The sequence below is a fragment of the Erinaceus europaeus genome, unplaced genomic scaffold, assembly GCF_950295315.1.
Source record: "Erinaceus europaeus unplaced genomic scaffold, mEriEur2.1 scaffold_498, whole genome shotgun sequence".
Lineage (NCBI taxonomy): Eukaryota > Metazoa > Chordata > Mammalia > Eulipotyphla > Erinaceidae > Erinaceus > Erinaceus europaeus.
In genome coordinates, this window is record NW_026647493.1 from 40,521 (window position 1) to 60,527 (window position 20,007).

The following is a 20,007-nucleotide window of genomic DNA, read 5'->3' on the forward strand; positions in this document are numbered from 1 at the left end:
GGGCCCCGGTGCTCACACCTACTCTTCTCTTCCTCCATCTGTGCATACTAGAATGATTTTGACTTGAGTTCCCTGAATGATACATTCCAGCGTGAGGCCTGTTGCCAGAAGTCACCACACGTTCAGCATAACTAAGACGGCCTCTGAGCAAACAATGGACTGCCGGGGTTTTCAACACAAAAAAGATTTAGACTGATGACATGGGACCTAATTACCACTCGGTTTGATTTGCAGTAAATTGACATTACGATCAACCCTTGCACTCAGTGTCAGTAATGTCCATATATACTGGGGGTAATTTCAAGGGTTCTTGGCTGGGGGCTGGGGGCTTGGTGCACCCTGTTATGCAGACATTGTACTATGTAGCCAGGACCCAGGTTTGAGCCCCCAGCTCCCCACCTGCAGAGGGGACACTTCCCAATCAGTGAAGCAGGTCTGCAGGCGTCTGTATTCCTCTCTCATTCTCTATCTCCCCCTCCTCTCTCCATTTCTCTCTGTCCTATCTAGTCAGATTTTGAGGTGGGGGGGGGAATGGCTGCCAGGAGCGTTCTATTCATAGTGCCGGCACTGAGCTCCAGTGATTGGAGGCAAAACAAACAGAGAAACAAGATCATACTTTCTCTAACCATGCCTGGAAGGCTTTACCCAGCTGATAATATTTATGCTGAGTTACTTAGAGAGTAGAAGGCTGTTAGAGATGAGCAGAACAGTACATGTCATGGAGAAATCAGAGGGTCCACAGAGTAAGAAAGGAGGGTTTAGGACCAGGCAGTCCAGGCTCAGTTAAGCAGAGAAATATTCACCATGCTTAAGGGCCCTATCTCAAGGCCCCCACTCCACAGCTGCAGGAGGGAAGCTTCATGAGCCGTGAATCAGTGCTGCAGGTGTCTCTCTTTCTCTCTATCTCCCCATCTCTTCTCAATTTCTCTCTGTCCTATCAAGAAAAAAGAAAAAAAAAGTAGTGACCACGGGGAGCCACTGTGGATTCGCCATGAAGCCCCAGCAAACACCCTGATGTCAGGAAAAATAAATTAATCAGAGGGGTTTTCTCGGTGGAGAGGCAACTTGAAAGTTGAAAAGTCTTGCCTATCCAGCACAGGCCAAAGCGATGCACTTCAACAAGAGGAAGTGGAGTTCTGCTTTTCATGAGTAGAGGTGGGTATTTCAGGGAAAATGCTCCGCTGTCAGTGAACAGGTGCGTCTGAAGAACACGTAACGAACGCACGTGATCACAGATGTGTAGGAAGTGGCGGAGGGCGGTGACGGGAGGTGGACTTCTCAGAGTAGGGATGAGCCAGCTGGGCGACTGAGAGTCAAAGAGGGCTCTGGTGCACAACCTCCAGGAACCTGTCCTACCTGAGGGACTGGCTTGCTTGTCACTAGCAAGGTAGGTTGCCGGGATAGCCTGAGGGTGCTTCTTCCCGAGCTAGTGCTCTCTGGGTTGGAGAGAACTCAACTGGAGCCTCTGGGTTGGAGAGAACTCAACTGGAGTCAATCTAGGCTGCTGCGTGGGAGAGGGATCAGGAACTCGTGCCGCACTATCTTCACAGGAGATACACTCTGGAACTCTCGGAGCCGGAAAGCAATTTCCAAGTGTCTTTAATCAGAAGAGCAGCTGTTTCTATACTCTCCAAGTAGGGTGGAAACAGGATGTGACATAGAGAGGGTGGAGCAAAAAGTGACTGGTGGAAGATCAGGGTGTGACAAGGAGAGGATCAGGGTGTGACAAGGAGAGGGGGTGGAGCAGGTGAGAATTCTACAACTAAACCACCAATGCCCTGGAGGGAGTGTGGTGCTTTATGTAAATGTAAAAGTGATTTATGTAAATAGACGAAAGCTTTGAATGGGATCAAATCAATCCCGATATAGGCATATGGTTAAGCAGAATCCAGGAGCTGGCATACTACCCAACAGTAGGTATTTCTGGGGACTGGAGGAATAGCTCACTGCTGAGGGCGCCTGTCTCGCCACATGTGCAGCCCGCGGCGTTCAGTAACACAGCACTGGGGTAGTCCAGGTGCTGTGATCGCTGCTCTGTTTAACTCCCCCCCCCTCTCTAAATGAGCAAGTGGCATAGGAGTAGTACAGTTACACCTGAATGAACCCTGGCCCCCCACCATCACACCGTCCAAAAAAAAAAGTGTGTGTTTGTGTATGGATGGACAGATAATTTCTTGGAGTGAGAAAATGGCACTCATGGGAGCACTACAGATTTTCTTTTTTTTTAATATTTATTTATTTTCTCTTTTGTTGCCCCTGTTGTTTTATTGTTGTAGTTATTATTGTTGTTCTTGATGTCATCGTTGTTGGATAGGACAGAGAGAAATGGAGAGAGGAGGGGAAGACAGAGAGGAGGAGAGAAAGACAGACACCTGCAGACCTGCTTCACCGCCTGTGAAGCGACTCCCCTGCAGGTGGGGAGCCGGGGTTCGAACTGGGATCCTTATGCCAGTCCTTGCGCTTTGCACCACATGCTCTTAACCAGCTGATGCGCTACCGCCTGACTCCCCAGCACTACAGATTTTCATGCCTGAGGCATTGGGGGGGGTTCCCAGGTTCAGTCCCTGGTACCACCATGAACCAGAGCTGAGCAATATTCTGTTTTTATTTATTTTTTTTAACTTTCCTTATAGTAAAGCTTTTTTTTGCCTCCAAAGTTATCTCTGGGGCTGGGTGCCAGCATGAATCCACTGCTTCTAGCAGCCCTTCCCTCCAACCCCCCGTCCCCATTTTATTGGGCAGGACAGAGAGAAATTGAAAGAGGAGGAGGAAATTCTTAGGGAGAGAGAAAGACAGACATCTGCAAAACTGCTTCACCACTTTTGAAGCTCCGCACCACCACCACCCCCCCGCAGGTGGGGAGCGGGGTCTCGAACCAGCCTCACACTGTGTGCACTTAACCTGGTGCACCTCCACCTGACCCCCTCTTCTGTGAGTTTGTTTGTTTTTTGCTGCTGCTGTTAATTTTATTGTTATGATTTCAAACTATTTCTTGCTTCAACCAAAAGTGAAAAGACTATCTCCCTGGGAGAGGTTGTCACATGGTCCAAAATACTAGGGTGCTTTTTGTCCTCTGTTAGTTAGCTTCCTTAACCTTGATGAGTTCTTCTCAGTTTTGACAGGAGGGAAAGAGGGAACACAGCATTTGACAGACATCTGGTTATTTTGTGACAATACAAAGTCACAGTCCTGTGAAGTCTTTGGTGATGCTTAGAAAAGATTATAAATGATGTCTACAGCCACGCCACCCTGAACACACCCCATCTCGTCTGATCTTGGAAGCTAAGCAGGGTTGGGCCTGGTTAGTACGTGGATGGGAGAAAAGATTATAGACAGGAGAGCAAAGGCTGGCCACCCCGTGACTCAGTACCTTTTTGGTGTCTGTACGACTTGGTGTCACTCTGTCCTACTCTCCCTGTCTCCCTGCCAAGAAATGGTGGGATTCTGCCTCTAATTGCAAAGTCATTTTCTCTCTTTCTCTCTTCCTTTCTTCCTTCTTCCTTTCTGTTCAATGATTTAATAATGAGAACAGAACATGAGCATCACTCTGGTATGAGTGATGTCAGGACTGGAACTCAGGTCTGCACGTTGGGGAATCCAGAAGCATTCCATCATCCACTCTGTTGCCTCCCAAGCCACTCATTTTCTTTTTTTCTTTTCTTTCTCTCTCTCTCTCTCTCTCTTTTTTTTTTTTTTTTGTCACTCTAGTTATTTAATTTTCCAGAAGTCTTTTTTTTTTCTGCCTCCAGGGTTATCACTGGTACTCAGTACCTGCACTATGAATCCACTGATCCTGGAGGCCATTTTTTCTCTTTTTTTTTTTTTTTGCTGCCCTTGTTGTTGGATAGGACAGAGAAATCGAGAGAGGGGCAGAGAAAGATAAGACACCTGCAGACCTGCTTCACCGCCTATAAAGCAACACCCCTGCAAGTGAGGAGGCAGGTGTTGGAACCGGGATCGTTACGCCGGTCCTTGCGCTTTGTGCCATGTGCACTTAACCCACTGCGCCACCTCTTCCCCCCCAGAAATCTTTATCTTCTTCCCAGAATCAGGTTTTTTAATACATAAATAATGCATTTGCTTTGATTTCTTTGTGCTTTCTCCACATCTTGGAGGGGGCAGAGGGGGGCGGGAGAATCTCCAAAGGGTATGCTCTGTCTCTGTGCTAAAAAGTGCAGAGCTCAAAGCAGCCAGTGTCACCTTCTGCACAGCAGAGCCAGGTATTCAGACTCCCTTTAGAAAACAGTAGACACTACATCTCTCCTTGTAATTGGAGGCTGTTCATTGGGGCTCTGAATGACTTTGTTCCCACCAACTAAGTAGAAACTTGGGGTTTCTAGGGAGAGTTGAAGCAGGACTTAACGTTTTGTGTGTGTGTGTGTGTTTTCAATTTCTTTGACTTTCTGCCATTTCCCCCTAAGAACCTTTGAGCCTGCGTAGCTTCATTCTGCCTGGCAGTTCTAGGCCGCCTCCTCTCCTTGGAATAATAAAACAGGTCTGAGGCTACTGCAGTTCAACAGAAATAATTTCTTATTCAGCAGGAAAAGCCAAAGCCCTCTCTTCCTCTCCTTCGACAGAAACTGTTGCCATACAGAATCGGAATCCAAAGTGATGCTGGCAGATTCCATCAGCTCTCCCATTGTCTTAGTGAAACGGCGGCGTAGATAAAAGGAGAGCGCGCGGTGTCAGTATCTGAAAGCCAAGGCATCTAGCTAAGGGCTTGCTTTCTCTCATTTTTCACAATAATTGGATCCCTGTGTTATCCCCAAGGAATGAAAAATCGTTTCTCATGCAGACAGAATGCAATACCCAAAATAAGTGAGAGACATTGACAGTCCACAGAACTCCAGATTCACCAGGATAAAAAAGAAGAAAATAGCATTTATTTTCACTGCATGTTGGCTTATATCACTGAACCCTCAGGATGGGTGGTGACATCACACTAGTGGCCCACCAACACCTAGAGGAGAAACTGCACATGTGCAGTAAACATTATTATTATTATTAGCAGTAATATTAGTAGTAGTATTTGTCTCCAGCTCCTGGAGGCCTTTTTTTTTTTTCCATTGTTGTTGGCTATTGTTGCTGTTATTGTTGTTGCTGTTGCTATTGTTGTTGGACACGACAGAGAGAAATGGAGAGAGGAGGGGAAGATGGGGGGTGGAGAAAGACAGGCACCTGCAGACCTGCTTCCCCACCTGTGAAGCGACCCCCATGCATGTGGGGAGCCGGGGGCTTGAACCAGGATCCCTGAGCCAGTCCGTGCACTTCATGCCATGTGTGCTTAACCCGCTGTGCTACAGCCCGGCCCCCTAAACATTACTTTGTCAGCGTGCCTCTCGGTGGTCTGTTAGTTCACTGGTTAGGTCAATGTGCTGAGTGGCTGCTGTTTACTGGCATTGGATCGACCTTCTCGTGGTGCATCCCGTGAGTCCCCATGCATTTGGGAAACTGACGATCCTTCCTAGCCGACTGAATCCACATGGATCCCAGTCACTTTCAAAGCCAGCAACAAGCAGCTCCTGACAGCTTTCAGCCTGACCTGTTGACTGGCTACGGAAGAAGGGCAAACGCTAGAAGAACTGGCAGGGTGTAGAGGAAGGTGGAGAGAAGGAGGTGACGCTTCTGCCCTTGAAGAGCTAGAAAATCAGGTCAGGTCAGGCTCGACTGGAATCTCACTATTCCTTGTGATAAGTTGTGAGATCTTCATGAAGCAATGTTAGACTTGTTTCCTGATAATTCCGCTGGAATTAACTCCTTTCGGGTAAAGTTGTAGGGATTAGATAAAATCACCTACAGCAGGCTAGAGAGCAGGGCGGACTTACATTCTTCACAGTCTAGGTGGGAACTGAACATGAATGCACGTACTGGGAAGACTGATCAAGGCTGAATGTGTGTGGGGCTGAGGGGCATGGAAGAGAGAAGAGACCTCACCCAGTAGAGCACACTCTACCTTGCCCAGGGTCCCAGGTTCAAGCCCCTGGCTACCACATATAGCTGATTGTCTCTTTCCTGTCTCCCTTAACTTCTAAAGAACTTAAATAAGTCCACTCGGAGGGCAGACACAGAGCCTCTGCAGTAACACTGGCAGAAGGAAAAGAGAAAAAAGAAGAAAAAAAAAAGGCTAAATGTGAAAGTTTTCTTTAAATGAGTGGAACAAGATAAAAAGGTGGGAAGATAGTTTATGTGTATTTGCAGAAAGCTCATGTACAGCCCAATAGAGTAGGTGCCTTGGGTGTAAGTATTGAGCAGACTAGACTTTCACAATACAGTTCCAACTTGTGGTTTCCTAAGAGAAAAAGGCATAATTCCAAGCTCAGTTTTTTTTTTAAAGAAGTCATACTCCAAAGCTCAATTTTCATATTAAAATCTTTTATGTCACCGAAATTTTATATCTCAAATAAATTTAATTTTATTATTTATGTATTTATTTGCCTCCAGGGTTATCACTAGAGCTGGGTGTCAGCACTATAACCCCACTGCTCCTGGTGGCCGTTTTGGTTTTTTTTCTTCATTTTATTGGATAATACAGAGAGAAATTGAGAGAGACAAGGAGAGAGAGAGAGAGAGAGAGAGACAGGGACAGGGAAAGATAGACACTTGCAGATCTGCCTCGCCGCCTGTGAAGCGACTCCCCTGCAGGTGGGGAGCCGGGGGGGTTCCTTGCGCAGGTCCTTGCTCTTAACCAGGCGCCTGGCCTATAATTTTTTTTTAAAGAAAGGAAACTTTAAGCAAGGAGCATTTGGGGGAGCCAGCATCTTACTCACCCAGTTGAACACACATGTACAGAGCCCTAACCGCTGAAATGATTGTTTCTCAGACCCAGGTATGAGCTATTTGAGCCAGAGGTAAAGAATCAAACTCAGTATGTCATGCTTGTTAGAAGTTGGCAGAGTTGGGAGTCGGGCGGTAGTGCAGCGGGTTAAGCACAAGTGGCGCAAGGCACAAGGACCGGCATAAGGATCCCAGTTCGAGCCCCCAGCTTCCCACCTGCAGGGGAGTCGCTTCACAAGCGGTGAAGCAGGTCTGCAGGTGTCTGTCTTTCTCTCCCCCCTCTGTCTTCCCCTCCTCTCTCCATTTCTCTGTCTTATCCAACAACAACGACAACATCAGTAACAACAACAATAACTACAACAACAAAACTACAACAATAAAACAACAAGGGCAACAAAAGGGATAAGTAAGTACTTTAAAAAAAAAAAAAAGAAGAAGTTGGCTGAGTTACCCATTACAGCACCTTTCAGACTAGAAGCTCATTCTGTGGTGGGTTTGTTTGTTTTTTTTTTTTTTTTTTTTTTTTTTGCATATCACTTAAAACCTCCGGTGTATATTAAACACACATTTTTTTTCTTTGTAAAAGAGAAACTTTTCTCTATTGTGAAACAGCCAGACATGCTGAAGCATGAAACCCTACTCAGAAAAGTACACTAGACCAACTTTTCTTATGGTGCTAAGCTCCTCCTGCAGTTCCTGGCTTTGACCACAAGGTGGTGAGTGAGTTCCCAGAAGAGCCAACATCTAACTGGAGAGACTTGGGAGGAACCATCCATCAAATAAATGCCTATGCCCAGGAAGAGCTTAGCTCTCTGGCTCTTCTGTTCCTCTCCTTAGTCACTTGAGTAAGCAAATATTAGTTTACAGGATTGTTGTCCCAGAAGCACAGTTCCATATTTTCCCAAGATGGTACCCACACGCTGACCCTCCCCACAGAAGATCACATCCCCCGCCCCCACCCTGCACCAACAGCGTGTACACACACACACACACACACACACACACACACACATACTTTTTTCTTTATTTTTGTTTATTTATTTTCCAGAGCACTGCTTAGCCCTGGCTCATGCTAGAGCCTCAGGCATGAACATCTTCATTATTATTATTGTAATTGGGGTTTAATAGTCCACAGTAAACACAGTTGTTGGTACCTGTGTGATATTTCCCCGTTTTCTACAAAACTCTCTCACCCCCAGCCTAGGTCCTCCTCCACCATCATGCACCAGGACCTGAAGGCTCCCTCTGCCACCCCCTCTCCCCAGAGTCATTTACTTTGGTGCAATACACCAAACCCAGTCCAAGCTCTACTTTTTTTTTTTCCTTCCGGTTCTTATTTTCAACTTCTGTCTATGAGTAAGATCATTCCATATTCATCCTTTTTTTTTTTTTTTTTGCCCCCAGCGTTATCACTGAGACTCAGTGCCTGTGCTATGAATGCACTGCTCCTGGAAGCTAACTTTTCCCCTTTTTGTTGCCCTTGTTGTTTATTGTTGTTGTTGTTGTTATTGTTGCTATTGCTGTCATTATTATTGGATAGGACAGAGAGAACTCGAGAAAGGAAGGGAAGACAACTCGAGAGAGGGGGAGAGAAACAGGACACCTACAGACCTGTTTTCACCACTTATGAAGTGATCCTCCCCCCCCCCCCACGCAGGTGGGAAGCTGGGGGCTCAAACTGGGATTCTTGAGCAGGTCCCTGGACTTCACGCCATATGCAATTAACCCGCTGCGCTACTGCCCGGCCCCCATATCCATCCTTCTCTTGTTGGCAGATCTCACTTCGTATGACTCCTTCAAGCTTCATCCAAGATGAGGTGAAGAAGGTGAATTCATCATGCTTAATAGCTGAGTAGTATTCCATTGTGTATATAGACCACAACTTGCTCAGCCACTCATCTGTTGTTGGACACCTGGGTTGCTTCCAGGTTTTGGCTATTACAAATTGTGCTGCCAAGAACATATGTGTACACAGATCTTTTTGGATGGGTGTGTTTAATTCTTTAGGATATATCCCCAGGAGAGGAATGCTTTGTAATAGGGTAGGTTCGTTTCTCTTAAATGTCTTTTTACATAACCATTATGTTGTCTGCACATACTTCACCACCACTGCCCCATTTCTGCTCTTTTTTTTTTTTATTTTTATTTATAAAAAGGAAACACTGACAAAAAACATAGGAGAAGAGGGGTGCAACTCCACACAATTCCCACCACCAGAACTCCGTATCCCATCCCATCCCGATAGCTTTCCTATTCTTTATCCCTCTGGGAACATGGACCAAGGGACATTATGGGGTGCAGAAGGTGGAAGGTCTGGCTTCTGTAATTGCTTCCCCACTGAACATGGGCATTGGCAGCTTGATCCATACTCCCAGCCTGTCTCTCTCTTTCCCTAGTGAGGAAGGGGCCTGGGAGGTGGGGCTCCAGGGCAGCTTGGTGGGGTCATCTGCCCTGGAAATCCGGTTGGCAGCACGGTAGCATCTGGAACCTGGTGGCTGAAAGAAGAGTTAACATACAAAGCCAAACAAGTTGTTGACTCATCCTGAACCTAAGGCTGGAATAGTGCAGATGAAGATTTGGGGGTCTCGTTTTGTAGATAGCTAGTAGCCCTATTTTAGTTCTATTCCAAAGGGCCCATGTCTATACTAGTGGTTTGCTTGTTGTTGTTGCTGTTGTTGTTGTTTTCTTCCTGAGCCTGACATCTGATTTGCCGGTGGATCCAAGTTATTGTCTGGGGAAATGATGTCATGGCTAGAAAAAGGACCAGAAAGCTGGATCAAAGGAAGAGAGTAGCTACCAAATATGGGAAAGGTGTATAAATATTGTTGAATGTGCCTTTTTAAAAATATTTATTTACTCCCTTTTGTTGCCCTTGTCATTTTATTGTTGTAGTTATTGTTGTTGTTGTTGATGTCGTCGTCGCTGTTGGACAGGACAGAGAGAAATGGAGCGAGAGGGAGAGAAAGACAGACACCTGCAGACCTGCTTCACCGCCTGTGAAGCGACTCCCCTGCAGGTGGGGAGCCGGGGGCTCAAATTGGGATCCTTACGCCGGTCCTTGCGCTTTGTGCCACCTGCACTTAACCCGCTGCGCTACCGCCCGACTCCCCTTTTCTGCTCTTGATGGACTCCTGAACTCTCTCCTGAAGTCTGTTTCTCCCTCAATATTGTCTGTGTAGAAGTTTCTCTACATACACCTTTGGATAATGAAGACTTTATTTTTCTTCCTTTTGAGGGATTTGTAAATGTCCTTTATATTTTAAATAGTTCTTCCTGGCCCATGAGTCAGAGTCTACATCTGTCTTATTCACTGTTCCCAACTCTGAGTAGAACTGCCTAGCACTAACTAGATAAACAATTAATTTGTTAAGTGACCACATATGTTTGCCTTTCTCCTGCCTCCACAGCTTGCTACTCCCTCTCTCCAGATTCCCATCTGTCATTGAGCTGAGAGGGAGTCTGAGTAAGTTACAGAGGGGCTGAACAATAATGGCATCACACTCTGAGGTTAAACAGAATGGCCCGCAAATGAGGGGTTGTCCTGGATTTCTCATCCACAGGCAATGGCAGGTGGAACAAGGGTGCCCTCTGTTGCCTGGTGTCAACCCAGAGACTATATGATCCAGAGTATTCCTAGACTCTAGAACCTATGACAGGACCCTGTGACTCTTACAGTGTGTGTGTGTGTGTGTGTGTGTGTGTGTGTGTGTGTGTGTGTGTGTGTGATTATTATAAAAGACCAGAGCACTGCTCAGCTCAGCTCTGGCTGTAGGTAGTAACAGGAATGGAGCCTGTGGTGTCTGGCGCCTAGGATATTTAAGGCTGGGCTATTTCTGCTAGTTTGTCTTCATTATCAGAAGAAACTGAATGGCACTCCAGACAGAACCACAGATCACTAGAAGAATTAATTGATGCTGTTGCATTGATAATTAGTGTGTGCTTTTCTTTTTTTTTTTCCTCCATGGTTATCACTGATTGGTGCTAGCACTACAGATCCACTGCTCCTGGTGGCCATCTTTTCCATTTTATTAGACAGGACAGAGAAATTGAGAGAGGAGAGGGAGAGAGAAAGACACCTGCAGACCTGCTTCACCACTTGTGAAGCGACCCCCCTCTGCAAGTGGGGGAGCCGGGGGCTTGAACCAGGATCCTTACACAGGTCCTTGCGCTTAGTGCCATGTGCAGTTAACTGATGTACCACTGCCTGGCCTCCTGATTCTTTTCTTTTTCTTTTTTTTTTTAAGGTAAATGCCTGCTTTGTGTTTGAAAAGTACGTTGACTATAAAGATAAACAAACTTTTTTTTTTTTTCAAAATCAGCCCTTTATAAGGTCCAATCATAACACTAATAGTTCTTACAAAATTTGGAGATTTTTAAGAGAGTGTTTCTTCCAATAAAGATAATTTTTATTGTGGCTACACAACCTGGCTGCAAAACTTTGATTCTGAGAGACACAGGGATACTTAGAATGACAAGATAAGACAGTATGGTAGTTTTAAAATAATTACATGCTCTTCCTAGAAGCAAACGTCTATGCTTTAGAGGGAAAAGTTACTGATGGGCAAAATGACCATGCAGTTTCCAGTGATGTAATAATATCTGGAGTAGGAGTTGTGCACAAAGTCACCTTTAAACTCACAGCAGTGGCCCCAGACCCCCACGTGGGTGTGATGTGGAGAGGTTCCCCGAGAAGCGCTTCCCACTGGAGCCCAAAGCACTACAGCAAGAGGAGGGAATCTGAGAGGGCCAGGCAGACAGACTGATGGAGCGCCTTGAACTGCAGACAGTGACTGAGAGTAACTGCAGACAGACTGCCGGCTCCTGTGACAGGAAGCCATCCTTGAGGTATTTGAAGGCAGAATGAGGGAAGAACCCCCCGCACCAGTGGTTGTCCAGAAAAAGTCACCGCCACCAGATTTTGCTGACCCCAAATCGTCTGCTTTCGTCCCCTTACACAAAGAGCCCTCAGTAGTTTGAGCACACACGGTGTTCACACCTCCAGCGCCTAGCTGGACATTCTAGACCAAACACTACCCGTGTTGAGAGCTGAGAGGAATCATCCTGGGCCTGGAGAATAACGGAGTCTCCTGGCAAAACAGCACACTACCCAGGTGAACTATTGGCTTTGCACAAAAGTCATGACATACTTTTTTGGTTTTCTCTGGAAAAGTGTGTCATGACTTTACCAGCTGCATAGTAGTTGACCTGGTGTGTGCTGCTTGGCCAGGGGACCCTGGCTTGAGCCCGCCCCTCACAGCACTGAAGGAATTCCCAGTGCTGCTATGGCTCTTCCTCCTCCTTGCCTCCTCCTCCTCCCCCTCCTCCCCCTCCTCCTTTTTCTTCTCTCTCTCTCTCTCTCTCTCTCTCTGTCTCTCTAAGAAATAAAATAAGGGATGCCGGGCTAGCTTCACAGGCGGGAGACTGAGACCAGAGACACACGGCTGAGCAGAGAACCTGCTTTTCTTTATTCACGAGCAAATAATTCAAAAAACTAATCTCATCTAATCACCACAAGTTCCGTCCTGCATCTTTCTCCTCCAGTGGCCGCAGTGGCAGGAACTCAGGAAGTACACAGGGTAGGGTAGGGGGCGGGGAGAAGGAAGAAGCGGGACACCAGCAAGGGCTAAACCAAATCTCCCGGAGGCGGGGGGAGTGAGACCAAACCAATGTAACAGAAGAGATCCCAGAAGCAGAACCAGAAGCATACTAACAAAGGGAAGGAAGCGATGAACTCATCCTGGCTCCTGCTCTCTGAATCTTTTCTTTCTCCTCTCCCTGCCCCCTTCTCCTTTTCTTCTTCTGCTTCTCTTCTTCATTCTTCTTATGCTGCTGCTTCTCCTCCTCTTCTTCATCCTCCTCCACCTCCTTCTTCTCTCTCTATCTCTATAAAAAAGGGAGTGGGGTGGTAGCGCTGCGGCTTAGGCGCACATGGAGCAAAGCGCAAGGACCACCGTAAGGATGCGGGTTGGAACCCCCGGCTCCCCACCTGCAGGGGAGTCACTTCACAAGTGGTGAAGCAGGTCTGCAGGTGTCTGTCTTTCTCTCCCCCTCTCTGTCTTCCCCTCCTCTCTCCATTGCTCTCTGTCCTATCCAACAACAACCACATCAATATCAATAACAATAATAATAACTACAACAATGAAAAAAAAGGGCAACAAAAAGGAATAAATATTATTTTTTAAAAATAAAATAAGGGAAGGAAGCGATGAACTCATCCTGGCTCCCGCTCTCTGAACCTTGGGCAGAGGCACCACAGGTTTCCCAGCCTTAGAACCTGGGAGTCTTGACTTCAGCTGGGATGTCAGCTCTCCTGCTGTTTCCACCCCACAAGCCCATTAGGTCACCACTTCCAGCCTCCAGGGCCTTTGGCCAGTCTCTTGAAGCATTTCTTGCTCCACTAGACACTGCTCAGCCCCTGGCGTCTCCAGGGCCCCCTGCTCCAGCCCCTCTCACCTAGGCTGTTGTATTAACTTCCTGACTCCCCGCTCTTTGAACTGCTCCCAGATTTTCACTGCATGACCCAGAACTGAGTCTGTCATAGCTGGGAACTCTGCTAACATTTCTCTCTCTCTCTCTTCATTTTATTTTCCTTTTTTTAAAAAATTTATTTATTCCCTTTTTTTGCCCTTTTTTATTGTTGTAGTTATTATTGTTGTTGTTATCGATGTCGTTGTTGGATAGGACAGAGAGAAATGGAGAGAGGAGGGCAAGACAGAGGGGGAGAGAAAGACAGACACCTGCAGACCTGCTTCACCTCTTGTGAAGCGACTCCCCTGCAGGTGGGGAGCCGGATCTCGAACCGGGATCCTTACACCGGTCCTTGCACTTCAAGCTTCCTGCGCTTAACCCACTGCACTACCGCCCTCTCTTCATTTTCTTTGCTTCAGAATGGTCTTGTTGATCTAATTTCAACTTGCCTTTCTTCCTTCCTTCTTTCCTTTTTTATTATCTCAATTTATTTATTGGATAAAAGACAGCCAGAAATTGAGAGGGAAGGGGGTGATAGAGAAGGAGAGAGAGACACCTGCAGCCCTGCTGCGCCACTCGCAAAGCCGTCTCCCTGTAAGTGGGGATGGAGGGCTTGAACTTGGGCCCTTGTGCACTGTAATGTGTGCGCTCAGCCAGGTGCGCCACCACCCGCCCCCTCCATTTGCCTTTCTTTATCCCACCTGCCCTGCTCTGGCTACCTGTCAGCACTCACACTCACCACAGGACACAGGAATGACCTTGTGTTTCCACGTCCATGTGGCTAGACCAAACTCCTACTCATCTCTTTAGACCCTACTGAAAAGTGAGTCCCCAAAAGCTTTCTCGTTGTCCCAGCCAAAACCCCTGTGTCCTGAATTTGAAGTAAATTGCAGCTGCAGGACTCACCACAAACTGCATCCTACAAAGCCAAAGCTCACCGGTGTCGTATTCTGCTCGGGAAATTCTGAAGGCAAAGATGCTTTTCTGCCTCGTGTTTCCTACACTATCCCTGTAGCTGCCTAGTGGTCTTGATGAATGAAGGATTGAGTTGAGCTGTGCTTGCACTTGGTTTATTTCTTGCATGTGAACTTTGAAGCTTCTTGGGCAAGAACCGGTTTTTCTCTCTTGGTGTTTCCTGCAATGCCCAGCACATGACTCACACATAGTAGGTGCCCCATAAAAATAAAAAAAAAAAATGTGTGGTGTGGGTCTGACTTGGAACATTCTATTCTTATTAGCACATCAACTTCACAGCCGCCAAAGGGGACCCGCGCTACCCATGGGTGAGTGCTGATTGACGTAACTGTAGGTGCAGTGCAAATATTAATGAGCTGTCACGTCTCAAAAAATTTAATGGAGGTTTTTTTTTTTTGTTTTTTGCAATATTGAAAACCATGCCAGGGTTCTTAGAATGGAAGTCTTTGATCAGCAAGGACATTTTCTTTTGAAACATTTATTACTTAGAATTCCAAAAGAAAATTAATCTTTAACTACAAGGAGGCAGCTTACACAGAGAATAGTTGATCCCTTGGCAGGTTGCGGTGGGTGTACGTGGAGTTCGTGTTTCACCTGGCTCTAGCACTCTAGACAGGTTCATCAGCCTCTCAGGGTATCGGTTCTCTTGTCTATGAAGTGGATGTGAAAATACGGATCTTGCAGGGATTCTGTGGCACGGTGTCTGCTGAATGATTCTGGTGAGCAGAGAAGGGGGCAAAGGTTTTCTTCTTCTTTTTCTTTTCCACCAAGATTATCTCTGAGGCTTGATGCCTATGCCATTTCTAGCAGTCTCTGCCTGCCTGCCTTCCTTCCTTCCTTCCTTCCTGATAGAGGGTAAGAGACAGAAGGAGGTGGGAGACACCTGCAGCACTGTTCCACCACTCGTGAAGCTTTTCCCCTGTGGATGGTGACTGGGGGCTCGAACCTCAGTCCTCACACATGGTGACATATGTGCTCTGCCAGGTAGCCCAATGCCAGTTATCTTCTTTCTATTGTGACATCAGGTTCGAGCATTTGGGTTTGTTTGTTTTTTTTAAGTTTTTTTAAAAAATATTTAATGATTCCCTTTTTGTTGCCCTTGTTTTATTGTTGTAGTTATTATTGTTGTTGTTATCGATGTCATTGTTGGACAGGACAGAGAAAAATGGAGAGAGGAGGGGAAGACAGAGAGGGGGAGAGAAAGACAGACACCTGAGGACCTGCTTCACCACTTGTGAAGTGACTCCCCTGCAGGTGGGGAGCTGGGGCTCAAACCAGGATCCTTACGTCAGTCTTTGTGCTTTGCACCATGTGTGCTTAACCTGCTGTGCTACCACCCAACTCCCAAATTTGAGCATTTTGAAGTACAGTTTTCCCCATCAGCTCCCAAATCATCTGAATCCTGTTAGGATGTTTCTGTGGAAGCTGTCGTGGTGTGGGAGGCTGGAGGGCCTATGAAATAAATAACTAGATACAGGAGGGGTGTTGGCATGCTTCTGGATTCTACTTGTGAAGCCTTCTGTTTTTATTATCACATTGGGTTCGCTTATGTTGCTTGCAATGTGTTCTGTTTGCACGTCCACTGTTGGCTGGGCACCCCCCTGCCTACTGGATATTGGTTTGGTCCTCGCCCCCCCTGCCTCTGGGACATTTGGTTTAGTCCTCGCTGTTTCCCACTTTTTTTCCTTCTCCCCACCCCCTATGGTATGTACTTCCTTTGTTCCTGCCTCTTCCGCCTCAGGAGAGAGATAGCTTAGATTGCGCTGCATTCCACATGAATAAAGACTGAACTGCGTACCACTCAGCCATGAGTCCCTGGTCGTCTCTGTCTCCCGTTCGGCAGGAGTGGATAGAGTTGTCTTTCTGGGGAGGTGGTACTGAACCTTAGGTGCCTCAATGAGTCTTAATGCACATATAGAGGTATAAAGACCAGCTGCTGGAAATTTTGCAGTATTTACATCTATACTATAACTCAATGAAAATAGATAAAATGAAAATCTGTCTTAGTTAGGAAAAAAAATTGAGAGGCTAGTTCCAAATGCCAGTGGTGCTTATAAATGTGCATTAGATAGAAAAAGAGGCCAGATTTTATCTTGCTGATTTGGGGGAAATATGTTTTTGAAATAATTACTAATTTTTTTCTTATTATCTTTACTTATTTATTGCATAGAGAAAGCCAGAAATTGAGAGGGAAGGGTGGGCAAGAGAGACAGAGAGACATCTGCAGCCCTGCTTCACCACTTGTGAAGCTTTCCCCCTGCAGGTGGGGACCGGGGACTCGAACCTGGGTCCTTGCGTGTTGTAATATGTGCACTCAACCTGGTGCGCCACCACCCGGCCCCATGTTTATTTATTTTATTATATATTGCTCTTTAATGAACGATACAGAGAGAGAGAGAGAGAGAGAGAGAGACATCCAAATACTATTCGACTCTGGTTTATGGTGCTGCTGGAGATTGAACCTGGGACCTCAGAGCTTCAGGCATGAAAGTCTATTGTATGACCATTTTGCTGTCTCCCTAGCCTCCGGGAAAGGATTCTTAAACATTTTTATCTGTGCTTTCTCATTTCTGTAGAATGATAGCATATTTGCCATCTGGTTTCTGGAAGAAAACACTGTTTTAACATGAGCTCTCTCTTTTTTTATATATATTTATTTATTTTCCCTTTTGTTGCCCTTGTTATTTTTTTATTGTTGTTGTAGTTATTATTGTTGTTATTGATGTCATCATTGTTAAATAGGACAGAGAGAAATGGAGAGAGGAGGGGAAGGCAGAGAGGAGGAGATAAAGAAAGACACCTGCAGACCTGCTTCACCGCCTTTGATGCGACTCCCCTGCAGGTGGGGGTCCGGGGGGCTCGAACCGGGATCCTTACGCCGGTCCTTACACGGCACCACATGCGCTTAACCTGCTGCGCTACCACCCGACTCCATGAGCTCTCTTAAAAAAAAAAAATCAGTTCTTTTAGCATCTGCTGACTGCTTGCAAATATTTGCACCTATGTAGCACCAAGCTAGGAATACCTCCCAGAGCCCTAGAAAGCTGAGGTGACATCTCCCATTTGCATCTGGAAGCCTTCAGCTGCTTGTTTGTTCTGTTCTGTTTCTAGGTTACAGCACCATGAGCCCTCAGGAAGACAGTGAGAATCCTCCGTGCAACAATGACCCCTTGTCAGCAGGAGTCGACGTAGGGAACCACAATGAGGACTTAGACCTGGACACCCCACCTCAGACGGCTGCCCTCCTCAGTCACAAGTTCCACCACTATCGCTTGCACCACCCCACACTCCATCACAGCCACCACCTGCAGGCAGCGGTAACTGTACACACTGTGGATGCAGAGTGCTAACGAGACCCTCGCCTCCAGAAGACTGCGTCTGCCTGACGCAGAGCGGCGCAAGCAGGAAACAAGCCAGCCGACCACGCCACAGCCCAAACACCTTGCGCTTTCTTTGTCCAGAGTGACGTCAGTCACTTCCTGCCTGGGAACGTGTTTCAGACCCAGAACAATACCACTCAGATCCCATCTGTGGAAAAACACCAGGGTGCTTATGAAATGGTGGAGAAAGAAGCCCACTTAATGAACCTGCCATCAAATGAAGGGAATGATGGAACGGAAGGAAAGAAAAAAAACCTCCTGACCTAGAGGCAACACTTAAAAATGAAGCAGTGGGAGCTGAGCCAGAGGGATGTTGCGAGGAGTCTGACACACTGGCTCTCCTAACTGGAAGAGAGGGAGAAATCTACTCAGCCAGAAACTGGGCATGTAGCATCTTCCAGAAAACAGTGTGGATTTCCTCCTGGTTTCTGAGCGGTACCTCGATACCATTGTTGCTGTCTGGAACTCATACTAAGCTCTAAATAATGCATCTCAAAATTTCTTAATGAAAGGATTATTTTTCTACTATTTATTGAACTTTACAGTGTTCTCATACTCTGGGGGAAAGGCGATTACGCATGGATGTTCTGTGTGTCCTGAAGTGCTTCTTTGATTAAGGAATTCTGTTGCTATTTATCTGCTCTCATCCCACTGCACTACACCTTCTCCACGAAATGGGAAAAATGAAGAAATCTTTCTCTCTGACTTGTTTACATTCATTTTGTTTAGGATATCATTTCATGGAAACAAGTCTTTGTGTGTAATGCAGTATTCTTTCTCTGTTTGACAGAGACGGGGAGGCCCAGAGAGAAGTCTAGGGAGTTACTAGTGAGAGTTTGGTTTCTTTTTTCAACTCATTTTCATTCCCCAGATAATTCTTTCCTTAGGTTTCTACGAAAGCTAATATCACAGCCCCTAGCCTTTCAAACAAGGGAGCCCTGGGTTTACTTGCCCTGGTTTAGAGACTTCAAATTTTCAAATGTCCCATTTTGATTCTGACAACATTGAACACTTGAAGTCTTTAAAATTGGAGACTGATTCTTAACAGATTTCTTTTGAAATCTTTGATAAAAAGCTGCTGCCGGTTATCCAAGAAGTTACCTACCAAACTGCTTTGTGATGATGTCTCCAGAAATGACTCAGCTCTGACTAGTGTAATATGGGGCATTATAATTTTAAAATAGCATTCTGATTGCAGTGATGTATTTTAGATTCACACTTTGTGATTCAGCTATGTTATAAAGACACTCTTGCACCATGTGTGTCGCAAATCTCCACTTATACGAGGTTGGAACAACAAATCACTGAATAATGTTTAATGATAGGTTATTACAATATAATATTTTTAAAGAATTGGTTCTTCAGCAGTACAGGAATTAAATTATGCGCTATCAGGAAACCCCTTCCAACTGTATAAAGTTGCAGTCCAATGACTGAATAAACTGTATTAATGGACAGTGTTCATGGTTAGAGTGATTTGTTAATGCATCACTTGGTGCCCCAAAAGGAATTCCATTCACTTTTGTAACCTTGCAGGTCAGTTGCCATACTGGAAGTAAAGCCTCCTTTCAATGTGGCTGTGGACTTCAAAGCTTTCTTGATCATCTTGAATATGCAAAGAATTTTGGGGAATATAATAGAATAAAAAATGTAAAGCAAACATGAAAAAATGTAGAATATAATTCTCCTTCCTGCACATCTAAAGTAATGTCATTAATAATAAATGGTTAATTTAATCAATCAATCCAATGGTTCTTTTCTAAGAGTTAGAAAAAAGAAAAAGAAAGGATGACTGTTCATCTTGGCGAGGAGGGGACCCTTCATGGAATACTGGTGTTTTACTCACGTTGAGAACTTCTGTGTTATGAAACCAGCTTCTGGGTGGAAGTGTGAAGGGAAATTTGATCTGTTCAAGAAATCACAAGGATCACAGAATTGCAAATCTGTAGTCCTCTACTCCAAGACAGTAGCAGAAATGTATTTTGTGGGGGCTGGGAGGTAGCACACATATGGGAAGTCCAAGGACCAGCACAAGGATCTCAGAGCCCCCAGCTCCCCACCTGCAGGGGAGTCATTTTGCAAGTGGTGAAGCAGGTCTGCAGATATCTGTCTTTCTCTTCCCCTCTTTGTCTTTCACTCCTCTCTCAGTTTCTCTCTGTCCTATCCAGCAAGAGCAGCGGCAGAAACAATGGAAAAAAGATGGCCACCAGAGCACTGGATTCATAAGTGCAGGCACCAAGCCCCAGCAATAACCCTGGAGGCAAAAATAATGAAAGAAAAGAAATGTACTTTGTATCTTTCACAATCAGTATCTTTCCTATTCTACACTTCACAGGTAAGTCCTTGAATGTCTACATTCCTACAGACTGACTTGCAAGTCTGTGATACATTGGTTACCGTTTTTCTTCTA

At 45.8% G+C, this 20,007-nt stretch overlaps 1 protein-coding gene across 1 annotated transcript in view; it reads left to right on the forward strand.

Moving 5' to 3' along the window:
• The window catches only part of LOC103113059 (VWFA and cache domain-containing protein 1), a gene marked incomplete at its 5' end in the record, with an annotated part of 58,510 nt that extends 39,173 nt beyond the window's left edge, over positions 1–19,337 (forward strand). The window contains one exon of the mRNA XM_060184069.1: positions 17,329–19,337. Within this exon, the coding sequence (XP_060040052.1) occupies positions 17,329–17,567 (239 nt within the window). The remainder of the gene's footprint in view (positions 1–17,328) is intronic.
• Between the last annotated feature and the right edge of the window lie 670 nt (positions 19,338–20,007).